At 35.9% G+C, this 12,998-nt stretch overlaps 1 protein-coding gene across 28 annotated transcripts in view; it reads left to right on the plus strand.

Moving 5' to 3' along the window:
• Nrxn1 (neurexin 1) overlaps positions 1–12,998 on the plus strand; it is a 1,084,885-nt gene that overhangs the window by 506,701 nt on the left and 565,186 nt on the right. For all 28 annotated transcript variants that reach the window (XM_051154322.1, XM_051154409.1, XM_051155231.1 and 25 more), the window contains one exon: positions 3,034–3,156. In XM_051154322.1, coding sequence (XP_051010279.1) covers positions 3,034–3,156 — 123 coding nt within the window. The remainder of the gene's footprint in view (positions 1–3,033; positions 3,157–12,998) is intronic.

Consider the following 12,998-nt stretch of genomic DNA (forward strand, 5'->3'; position numbering starts at 1 on the left):
GCCCCTCTACACTGTGTCATTGGGAACATCAGTTTCAGCTTCCCTATGTGGTCAGTGTGCTGTTTGAATATGTTCCTTCACATTGGCCTGTGCACAGGATGTAGAGATTGTCCTAAATATGATAATATTTTTGGAGAAACTCAAAGTCAAATGTTACCTCCACATCTTTAATTTAGAAACAGTGGGGTGGGGACACAAATCAGGTTGCTAGCAGAGTGTCTCACTGCCAGTAAACTCCATAATGTGAGCAGATATTCTGGTTTGCAGTAGAGAGACCAAGAGAAGAACTCAGCCCCACTACATTTTTAAGGTGTGCAAACTTAGAACCAGCAGTTTTGTCCTTGTAAGAATGTAGAGATGAAATAAAGTGTCTGGAACACAGCATGCACTCCTTGGTCTCGGCTCTGTGGAAGCAAATCAAGGGCCTGCAAACAGAATCCATGAGTCCCAGCACAATGCACTTTCCATTACATTTCATGTTAAATGAGCCCCCTCCTTGGGAGATGAGACTATCAAGTGCATTTTTAAGAGCCTTATCTTCTAAAATCAATCTGTTCACATTTTAATAATGCAAGAGAGAAGTCTGAAGTTGGCCCACAGAGATTTCTGTGAACCAAAGGTTTATTTTTAATTGGATTTTGTGTCTGTTGTTATGGAAATGGTGGTTTCATAGATTAAGCATTATGATTTTGCTGCAAGATCAAGCTCAGAGAGGGGGTGGGGATGAGCTCATCCTTCTGCTTTTCTTTCTTGACAAAACACATTTAAAATTAAAAGATCAGGAGGAGAGCCGCTTCAGAAGCATATGTTTCTAAGAAAAAAAAAAGTCCCCTATAAAAATAGCTTTAAAACGATATAGTCTCTTCCCAAAGATCAAAACTAAGGATGACCCAGGTGGCCAGTAGGACACAAAGCTGCTGTGACATTATTAAACATTCCTTGCTTCACTGTTGAAACTATAAAGAGCTCCTTTGATCCTGGGATTTGCTTTTAACATTTGGTCTCGCTGCATCTGTGCAGATGCTGAACTCACAGGCTTTTGTTAGGTGTTTAGTGATCACTTCCTGATAACTTTTCTCTCCAGAATAGTTTTTATTCACATGCCAGCATGTGTAATCTAACTCACTTATAGAAAAACAAGATATTTCTGAATCTTAATGATTGTGTAAAGAATTGAGACAATTCCCTTGAAATAATTAGCTTATGTTTTGGTTCATCTTAGGCTCCAAAGACATAGTAGCCAAGGAAAACAAGGTTTACCTGAAAAAACAGGAGCACCATAAAAAAAAAAAAAAAAAAAGAAAGAAAGAAAATGGAGGCAATATGGCTAGTCTAGGGTTGTCACAGCTAACAGTGACATCACATAAGTGAGCTACTGAGACTTTCTCTTTTGGTTCTCTGACAGCTTCTTTCTCTTCTTTCTTTCTTTGGACATATTTTTACATTCTTATTTGTTCTCCTATGATCCATACCATTAACTGTTTTAACTTTAGGATTTTGTGAAGGAAACTATAAAAGACATTTCTGACCTCTACCAGTGATAAGCCAGGAAAGCAAACAATACCAGGCCCTTCACTGTATTAATGCACCTGTAAGTTATGGTGCTTTAAAAAGAGAGAATCTATCAATCAATTTAATGCATGTTTAACATCATATTATTCTAAAAGAATCATCATTTGAATACTTTTATGGGTAAACTGATGAATATACACAATTCTGTCTAAAAATCAAGTCTAAACTGATGAATATACCCAATTCTGTCTAAAAATCAAGTCTAAAGAAACCTTGCAACTGATAAGTTGCAAATCTATGTGCTTTACATATAGAGAGATGTTTAAAAACTGATTTAAAAACAATCACATTTAATACTTTTTAAAATTAAAATTATGTCAGCTGGGCTTGGTGGTGCATGCCTGTAATGTCAGCACTCCATAGGAAGAGGCAGGCAGATAGCTGTGAGTCTGAGGCCAGCCTGGTCTAAAAAGTGAGTCCAGGAGAGCTAAGGCTACACAGAGAAACCATGTCTTGAAAAACAAACAAACAAAAAATTACAATTATGTCACTATTTTTCTTTTCTTATCAAGTTAAATTCAGATAATCATGATTTTCATTAAGCCTGTTTCTCAAATAATATCTGTTCCAAATCAATTTAAATTCTTTACATATATCCTTTGGAAGTTCCTTTATCAATTTACTATTTTACTTTCCACCACTCTTTTGGCCTTTAGTTGTTGATCCCTGTTGGTTCACATCACTCTTTCCCCTTCTGGCCCTTTATTGTCTTTATGTTCGGTATTTTGGTTACTCTTCCATGTTACTATTATTTTGATGTATTTAGAAGCATCTTCACCACCCATATAGATTTTCAATTTATCAATTAGTTATCAGCAAGTCTCTTTAGACTAGGTTTGTAGACAGAACTGTCCATATATTTTGGAGGCTGGCAAGCCCAGGAACTGGTAAATCTTGGAGATACACTATTTAAGATCTGAAGAGAGGCCATCGTACAAACAACACCAAGAGGTTCTCACCAGTGTGGCAATTGCTCCTTATCAATTCATCTAAAAATGTGTGCTACTGCCAAATAGAAGTCTTAGAGATTATATGTGTGCTTAGCCTTATGCTATTAAGAAAAATATCATTTCAAATATCAGAAAATCTTTTTAAATGGTGTACATGCGAACTTGGGAAGGTTTCCAATGCTATATTGACTGTGCCTGTTTATGACAGCAGGTTAATTCTCTTGTCTTATATCAATGCAAAAGGTTAAAAAATTTTAAATTGTCACACCTGAGTGTTTGTTAATTGTCATTTTCCTTGCTTGCTATGACTTTATTGGGCTTGAAAATTGGTCCAATCTCTCTCTCTCTCTCTCTCTCTCTCTCTCTCTCTCTCTCTCTCTCTCTCTCTCTCTCTCTCTCTGTCTCCATTTCCTCACTTCTTTCTTTCTTCCTCTTTCCTCTCATTTTCTGTAAGGTTCATTTTATTGTCTGATTCTGATTGTCCGTAATGACTGTTTGGCATATTCTACAGGCAAAGGTCCTGAGACCCTTTTTGCTGGCTATAACCTCAATGATAATGAATGGCACACAGTGCGTGTGGTTCGCCGAGGAAAAAGTTTAAAGCTAACAGTGGATGATCAACAAGCCATGACAGGTAAACGCTTCTGGCTCTGTTACCTCTTTTTAAGTTATTATTTTTCTTTCTCCTTTATTTATACTTTTTGAGAATTTCATACATGAGTAGTGTATTTCTAGCATTTCCACCCTTTCCCCTCCAGCTCCTCCCATCTCCCACTGTCTTAGGTATGGTTTCTATTGCTGTGATAAACCAGCAGCAACTTGGGCAGGAAAGAGTTTATTAAACTAACATTTCCATATCACTGTTGATCACTGAAAGAAGTCAGGGCAGGAATTCAAGGACCAACCTGAAGGCAGAAGCTGAAGTAAAAGCCAGCGAATGGTGCTACTTCCTTTTTCTCTGCTTTGATTGTTTTTTGGTATGGTTTACTTAGCCTGCTTTCTTATAGAACCCAAAACCACTTGCCCATAGGTGGTGCTACCCATAGTAAATTGGTCCATCCATCCCACATTAATCATCAGTCAAGAATGCACTGCAGGCTTGTCCAGGGGTCAATCTGGTAGGAGACTTTTCTCAATTGAAGTTTAGTCTTTGAAAATGACATCCGATTGGGTCAAGTTGATATAAAAGTAGCCAGCACATCACCATCCATGTCAATATCATGACCACTTCTGTAATAATTATTGGTTCATTTATACACATACATATGTGCACATAAATGCAATCTATTATAATCACCTGGCCAACACTTGTAGAGGGATTTTCCATGCTGGCACTAAGGCTTTTGTTAGAGTCTGTGACTCCTGTTGGGGGTGTCATTGTCACCCAAGTAGCACTAGTTTGTTTATTTATTTATTTACTTATTGTTTTTTGAGACAGGGTTTCTCTGTGTAACAGCCCTGGTTGTCCTGGATCCACTCTGTAGACCAGGCTGGCCTTGCACTCATAGCAATCAGCCTGCCTCTGCCTCACAAGTGCTGGGATTAAAGGCATGCACCACCACTCTCAACTTTTTTTTTAAAGATTTATTTATTTATTATTATGTATATAGTGTTCTGTCGGCATGTACACCTGCATACCAGAAGAGGGCATTAGATCACATTATAGATGGTTGTGAACCACCATGTGGTTGCTGGGAATTGAACTCACGACCTTTGGAAGAACAGGAAGTGCTCATAACCACTGAGCCATCTCTCCAGCCCTATTTTAATATATATAATGTTATATATTCATATAAAATGTATATTAATAAAATAAAAATATATCATAGCATATATAAATGTAGATAGATAGATGGATAGATATACTTATATGTCATATTTTTATTTTCTACAGATGAGTTTTCAAATGAAACCACTACATAATTTGAAGGTTATACTCAGTAAAATTTTCATCTCTTTTGTCTACCAACATTTGTATTTGATAAGTAGTCTATTAAGTACTCTTCTAACCTGAACAAATTTACCATGAAAGTTTCTTTCTTCATTAGTAATTTGAGAAATTACACTATATTTTAATTTTGTGATTTGATAAATATCTTAGTGCTTCATGAAATCGTGAAGTCATTTTAAATTTCAATTTATCTTCATTCCCTTTGCTTCCTATAAAGATTGTTGATAACGAAAATTTTATGTTTTCACTGCAAAATATGTTCATAACTGTTGCGGTATTTTTATTTGTTTGCTTTTAGGCTATCATATGTCAATATTTTTTGTCATTTAGCTTGTTGATTGAACTCTAGCCTTTGCAATGTCAAGGTCTGCTTCAGACTTATAGTCATAGCACAAGGAGGTGACCTGTATAAAGCTATGTCCTTGGCAGTTAGAGAAGCCAGTAGGAGAGGACTCTCCACACCCTCATCTCGGAGAACTAACCACACAGTGTCATCTCCTTTATCTTTTGCAGAAAAAGTACTCCAGTAATTATGTTAGCACAAAGCACAGCAGTTTGTGTGCACCCAAGACATGTCCCTTTCATGTTAAATTCCAAAGGGCTTCCCAGGCTGAGCAAAGAGAACTTTTCTCAAGGTCAATATGATATGCATGAGGTTACAAGTTTTGATGAAATCCTTGTTTGGATTAAAGAAAGTGAACCACAAGTTCACAGAGCAGTCATTGTCATATATCTCATTTTTTTTGTGTGTGACTAGCTAGATTTTGTTTGTTGTTGTTGTTGTTGTTGTTGTTGTTGTTGTTGTTGTATGTTTTAGACTTGCAGGGAGATCCCCAAAGAATTATCCCCAAAGGAGGCATAGTGGAGAAGAGCCTGGCTTGTGTTTCCCCTAATATGTCGGTAGGGGGCGCTAAGGCACCTGACACGTGTAATTGGAAACTTCTGGGGCTTTCTTCACTTATGCTCTTTTCCTTCTGTTTGTTTATCTTTTTTTTAAAATAAGAAATAAACATATTTCATTGGTTTATCTTACAACATTTTAACTTTGAATCATTTATTTGAGAGTTCATTTAATATTCAGATTAAAAACACAGGGAATTGATCATTTCTTTTTTCTTTTTTTTTTTTTTTCGTGAAGATTTTTAAAAAAATTTTTAATTGAAAAATAAAATCATTCATATTACATCTCAATTGCTATCCCATCCTGTGCACCCTCCCATTCCTCCCTCCCTCCCGCTTTCACCCCATTTCCCTTCCCTATGACTGTGACTGAGGGGGACCTCCTCCTGCTGTATATGCTCATAGGGTATCAAGTCTCTTCTTGGTAACCTGCTATCCTTCCTCTGAGTGCCACCAGGCCTCTCCATCAAGGAGACGTGGTCAAATATGGGGCACCAGAGTTCTTGTTTGTCTTGTCCTATTCTGATGTGATAGTTCTTGTTTTATCTTATTATCTTTTATTTTGTTATGTTATGATTATCCCTTAGAAGCCCTGCCTCTTATTTTCTAATGAAAGACCAAAAGGGAATTGGGTCCAGATGGGAGGAAGGAGCAGAGGAACTGGCAGGAGTAGAGGGAGAGAAAACCGTAAACAGGATATATTATGTGAGATATAATTAAAGGAAAAATAACATAAAACAATTAATATTAAAAAATAGAATGACATGAATGTAATAGAATCCTCATTCACTAGAGGACTCGGAAACAGCCACCTAAGACTAAGGAGGGAAGACCGAACCATACTTGGGCTGTAGAGTGTCTGCTGGGTCAGCTTGTTTTACTTAAGGTCATTTCTTGGTAAGATAAAGAATTGTTCTTGAAGATTAACATTAATTGCTAAAGCAATTGGGTGTTATCCAGAGGATTTAAAGTCATGGCCTTGAGTTTTAGAAATCAAAGGCAATACATGCATAAATCATGGCAGACATTGTTTATTTTAAATGTCTTTCACAAAAGCTCAGTCTTACAAGGCAGATAGGACACAGGCATTCTCATTTTAAAAATGACAAAACTGAGGCTCAAAGAGAATTGGGTTACGTTTTATTGAAATGCCATTATTATGAGATTTGAGAAGAGTATCCAAGTTTTTTTTCAATTTCTTTTCTTTGCTAGGTTAGTTTTGCTCCATTATATTATATAAAATAATTATAAATATACAGTTCTATAATAAATACTTTCCTAGATATAGCACTGCATTATAAAATAGTGTGCATGGGCATGCGCACACACACACACTCACACAAACAACATACATGCACACATATGTAGGTATCTATACAATAGAGGTGTTAGGTGAGGACACAGGGCAGTTTATGATGTCAGGAATGGTTGATGTAAACAAGCCTTAAGGTTGGGGTTCAAAAGACTTGATTTCAGAGCTACATTAAAATACTTTGGAAGGGCAGTTGTAGTACCTTTAATCCCAACCCTTGAGAGGCAGATACAGGTGGATGTCTGTGAGTTCAAGGCCAGCATGGTCTACAGAGTGAATTCCAGAATAGCCAGGACTACACAGGGAGACCCTGTCTCAAAAAGGCAAAAACAAAAACAAACAAATAATTTGAGGCTGGGTGTAGTGGGATATACCTTTAATCTCAGTGCTCTGGATGAAGAAGGCAAGAGACTCTCCATGAGTTTCAGGCCAGAGTGCCCTGCACACTGAGTTCTAGAACAGCCAGGACCACATAGAGAAAGACCCTATCTACAAACCCCAAACAACAACAATAACAATAAAACAACCACAAAGAAACCAGACTGGTATATTGTGTGAATGGGGAGGTTATTTCTCATGGTCTTGAAGCAACCAGAAACCACTATGTTAGTATGATTTGAACTTACTCCTATAGTGATACACAAAATGGCTCACAATGGCTGGAAATCACCCCAGAACTACAGTGCATTCAGACACGGCAGCATGCCATTATAAAAAAAAGTTTCACATAACTATTATTTCAAAACCATCTTAAGTTTACAAAAAGTTCCAAGAATAAAAATAATGCCACAAGCACTTGTATATGCTACTATTGTCAGCGTTTTTTTCTTCACTTGCTCTGACATTTTCACTTCCTCTCTGTCTCTCACTTTCAATATTTCTCTTAAATAGCTGATGGAAAGTGATATTGAGAGTGAACTTTTAGTCCCCGAATTCTTCAACATATATTTTCTATAAATAGAATGTACCCTTTACACAGCAAAGTAAGAGTTGGCAGCCGCCACACATTTGCCGTGATACTGTGCACTGCAGTGTCATTTCTCTCAGTCCGGGACTAGGACTGGTGCAGTTCACAACATCCGTGACCTTGTCCTGTCTCCTGAATCTTCTTCAGCCTACACATCTTCATAAGCTCCCTTTGCCTTGCAGAACATCGGGATGGTTAAGTGACAGAATTCACTTGTGTTAATGAAGGCATTTGTGTCTGTTGAATTTGCCTTCATAACCCAGTTTTCACACTCTCTCTTTTTTCCTTGCCCACATTCTTGAATGAAACACTGTAAGTTGACACCACAGCCTCATTACGGGCACCTGTCTGGAGGCAGGAGTTTGGGTGGGTGGATGAGTTAAATTTCTTCACAATATAATTACTATTTTTCTTTCTTGCAACTAATAAATCATCTATGGAGAGTCATATCAATGCATTTTTCACACCATGCGATTTATTAAATATTTTCGCAAAAATTATCATTTGATAAATATCAACTAAAGTAGATACAAGGGAATGGTTTTCAGCAGCCAGCATCCCTTCAACGTTCGGAGCCCACACTTAGCACTGCACTGCATGCCTCACTCATCTTTATGTCTCTGTGCTCTCTCTTCCCCCTCTTTTCCAAAAAAAAAAAAATCCTTTTTCTCTTTTCTCCTTCCTTTTTGATTAATGTGCATCCACAAGTTCCTATATATTATCATAATTTCTAGTTACTCATCTTAAATTCTTTTATGCTCAAAATATTGCAGATTACTCTCAAACTTATCTTTACAAATTAGTGACAGGCCTTCATTCAATTTTGTTTGTTTTAATTATATTTAACTTTTTTTGTAGAACATGCTATTGTGGCACTATTTTTATCTACTATCTGACAACAGAATTATCTATTTAACTTATGTTTACTGAAGAATAACTTTTAAAATTTATTTTACTTTGAAGTAAAATATTAACAATTTCACTTTAGTTTTCTCCACCAACCCCTCCTATGCCTCCCAATCACTTGAAAATTTATGCTTGTTTAAAAATATTATTATGATATATATGTATATATAGTGATATATGCATATGTAATATGTATGAATGATATAACATACATCGATATCATATTACAAATACATAAATACAACTTACTGAGTCTGTTTAGCATTGCTTGTACATATGGTTTTAGAGTTAACTACTTAGTCTTGGATTACCCAATTAGGACCTTATCTTTGGGGAAGACTAATTCTCTCTAAACAAGTTATAATTGCCTATAGCCTTTCAACTAGTGCTGGGACCCATTGAGAGCTCCCTTGCCACATTAGCATGTCACCTGATATCATTGTGTAGGTCTTGTTTAGGCAGCCACCTTGTGATTTCATGTCATATCTACAAGACATAAGTTCATAACTGACTTCCTGGTTCTCAGAATCACTTAATTTTCCTCCCCTCTGCAATGTTCGCTGAGCCTTAGGTAGAGGAGTTATGTGGTAAAATGTGCTCAGTTATAACTAGGTGTCTTTGCATGATGATCTTCTCAATGGGTACAAATTGGACATGTCTATAAGCATGTGTATCTGTACTGAAATATATGCATAGATATACACACCCTTGCATATTAATCGCATGTGCACACAAACAGGTACACATACCTGTTTTAGAGAACATGAGTTCACATTGCTATCTCTACGTCTACAGCATTATCGTCTGATTTTACTTGTTTCATTTGCTCATGCATTTTCCTATAAGGTGAGAATTCTGGCTACTATTTACTCATTTTTTCAATGTGATAATGCATCTAAAATACTTTCCAAATTACTTAATAGCTGTAATCAATAAATAATTTGGATTATTTGTTTCTTTTCTCCTTCCAGCCTTCATTTCTTTTTGTTGTTGTTATTTAAGATCTCCAGAACCCAACACTTGACCATACTAAGAATTCGCCCTTGATTTACATAGCATAAAAAGATTTCCTAATGCAGCACTGAAATCTTAGTGTTGATGATTAGGTATAAAAATGATATGGTTTTAGAGAACTTGGTTTCCACTTGAAGCCACCATGAATCAGGAAATTAATAGGGACTTTTATTATGAACAGGAAGATTTTTAAAGAATAAAACATTAGAGATCTTTCATACAAGGCTCTGTAGGTTTTCCAACCTAGTAATGTAGTAGTAAGTCCACTACCTATTCCTTGAATATGGAAAGTATGCAGCCATGTTGTTCTGTGAATGTCTGCACCTCATCTGAAGTAAACAGCATAGAGATTAAAGTAGAGAAACCCCAAAAAGGAGGGTCTGTACATCATAGATAGGAAGGAGTTGCACATGTTCTGGGGTATCTTTAAGTTGAGAGTCCGTGGGTTTCATTACATTACTTCTTATCAATATTTGTGATGGTGTGTTCCGTCATTGAACACTTACTCAACTTGTGAGCCAAGACTCATCGTGTTCCTTCTTGAACTCATTCCCATAGCATTAGCAAAGCCTGAAAAATGTCTGAAAATTGTTCAAATTCTGCTACCTCTCTAGTCTTTTGTAATCATGAAAGGTATATATGTACATGTGTGTGTGTGCTGTGCGCACACATACACACATCATGTTCCCTGTCTACTGAAAACCCCTTTGAGCTGATATTTAGAACCCTTCTAGTCTTGTCTACGCCACCAACTTCACTTACTCATGGTTTTAACTCATTCAGCACCTAAACTTTGTTCATCTGTCTCCTTTGCATAGAGTGCAACCCTTGACTCATCCTCTATGAGATTTAGTATGATTTTCTTTTTGCAAATCTTTAGCTTAAATATTATCCCAGTTTGTGTTTACCAATATGGCATCCCAGTCATAAAATTCATAGCACGTCTCAGAGTTTTGTTCTTATACATTTAATGAGATGCTCACTTCTTTTTGTATGTCATTCTCCCAAGAGAATATGAATTTTCTGAGAACATGGACATATCTGTCCCTGTCAGCACTTCCTTCGCCCCTTACATGGCATTTGAAATATGTACTGACCATGGAATAACTATTAAGAAAATTGGCAAGAGCACATAAGGCTTAGTGGGTTTTTATTGTTGTTTTTGGTTTTGTTCTTGTTGTGTTCCTATTCTATGCCAGAAACTTAATTGAAAATTCACCATAGATATTCACATTTCTACAGAAGCAAAACATCCAGGAAACAACTTGAGGCTTTCTTTTCATCTTGAGAATCTGAGAAAGCTGAAACTTCCCCCCCTCCCCCGACTGATTTACAAATTCTAAATTCACTCATTAACTTTTCTGGAAGGTAACAATGGATATTTAGATATTGTAAGAGTGAAAACTTTCTCTATAAAAGCTTTAGAAAATATTTTTGAAATTCTTTTTGTTTTCTCTTTATTCAACATAGGTTCATATACAATAGTAGTAATGGGTATATTATTGATTAAACTCAAATGCATCCAGAGGGGAAAATGCTTATAAAGCTAACAGCAGCCAGGGTGTTTTTTTAGTGGATGACTACTTTCGGTGCCAATTGACACCCTTATACTAAATGTGTCTCTTAGTGCTGCCTATGCAATTTGGGGAATTCTGAATTTGGACCATATATTTTCTTGTAACATTGATGCTTCAACATTCTTACTACATTCGATATAGTTCATGATATCCACAGACTTCATTTTCAGAAACAAAATATTATTAATTTTTTCACTGAACTTCTCTGACTTTCTGAATTAAATGTCCATCCCTTCTTTGTAACTTTCAAGTTTTTAACAATATGAAATATTAATTAAACACACTAGAAATATGTTTTGATCTTTATGTTTTCTCATATTTTTGTCAATAAATCTTTAAACAAGAAGCAAAGAAGGTTTTGAATTTGGGTAAACTAACTTAAGACTCAGATTTTTTTAACACTGCAAAAAATAATAAATGTCAACATCATCAATATTGAAGCCCCGGTGATTTTCATAGTCTTTTCATATTCCCTATCCTATATAGTTTATTAGTTCAGGGCTGCTGATGGCTTTAGAGCTTTGAGCTTTCAAATTATTAAAGATTGATTTTGTTGTTACCAAAGAAGCAGAACTCCCACAGAGCAGTATTGAGGTCATCGGACAAATACTGAGGAGCAAAAGCAAAATGATCTTATATAAAAAACCAGAATTGCTAAGAATATAACAGTATTTTACTTCAATAACATAACCAGAGGCTTTGAGTAAGTGGATGAGAAGATGGCATCTTCAGTAAAGTATGTGTTTACTTCTCTATATGTAGAGAAGAAATAAAATCAAACCAATGACTAAAACAAAACAACACAAAACAAAACAACAACAAAAAAAAAAAAAAAAAACAGAACAAAAATACTCGCAGAGCCATCTTAGGGAAATAAAGATTCTGAAGGAGTAAAAATTAAACAGAGTTAAGCACAATTCAGGCAACTTCTTTAAAACTAATGAATTTATAGCTATTAAAATCAATTGTTAGTGTAAACACTTTTTTTTTATATAGCCAAACATACCTGTTATGTTTTATTTACAGCATTGTTTTGTGGTACTATCCAGCATCTTTGCTGTTTTTATTAAGCAAATGGGATCTTGTCATAATGTTAATGGGAGCCCACACAGGTAGTTTGAATATTTATTATGCTTAGGAAAAATGGTTCAATGAGTTTTCTTGGGTGATTCTGAGATTGGCCCCAATTAATGTTTTCATTAATATCATGGATGACAGCATAGAATGAGCTTAATAAATTTTCCAATTATGCCAAATCAGAGAATGAAGCTATCCAAGAAGTCGATTGGAAGAACTTGATTGCAGTTTAAGTGACCTTCTTGAGTTGCACCAGAAAGTGAGGCACACAAGGTTTAGTGGGAAATAAGGCTGAGAACAGCCACGAGCAAGGATAAATTTTCATGGATGCTGGAATTTACATTTTAGAAACCAACTTCTTATCTTTTTATTTAATTTCTAAGTTATATGAACATAGAATCATTACTCTAGATGTAAATATGGTTTGACTATTAACAGATTGAGAGTCAGGGAGAGGTTAGCCTGTATGGAGAAGTCACCAAATAAGCTGCAGCCACTCTAGGACATCTGAGATGGTACCCATGGGGGTGTACTCCCCTCACCACTGAGTGTACTTTGAATTAATGCACTGTGCTTAATTGTAATGAAGATGTGGGGAATATGGTACAGGTTAATCTCTGAGGTAACTGGGAGTCCAGTAAAAGAAGATAATCTTGCTGTTCACAGGAGAACAGGAAAGGGCAAGCAATATTTTTACTTTCAAACACATTTTAATGGTTCATTATTACAAAAAAAATCAATAGTTCTTTTCTATTTACACAGGGTATAGAAC

The sequence above is a fragment of the Acomys russatus genome, chromosome 1 (genome assembly GCF_903995435.1).
Source record: "Acomys russatus chromosome 1, mAcoRus1.1, whole genome shotgun sequence".
Classification (NCBI taxonomy): Eukaryota; Metazoa; Chordata; class Mammalia; order Rodentia; family Muridae; genus Acomys; species Acomys russatus.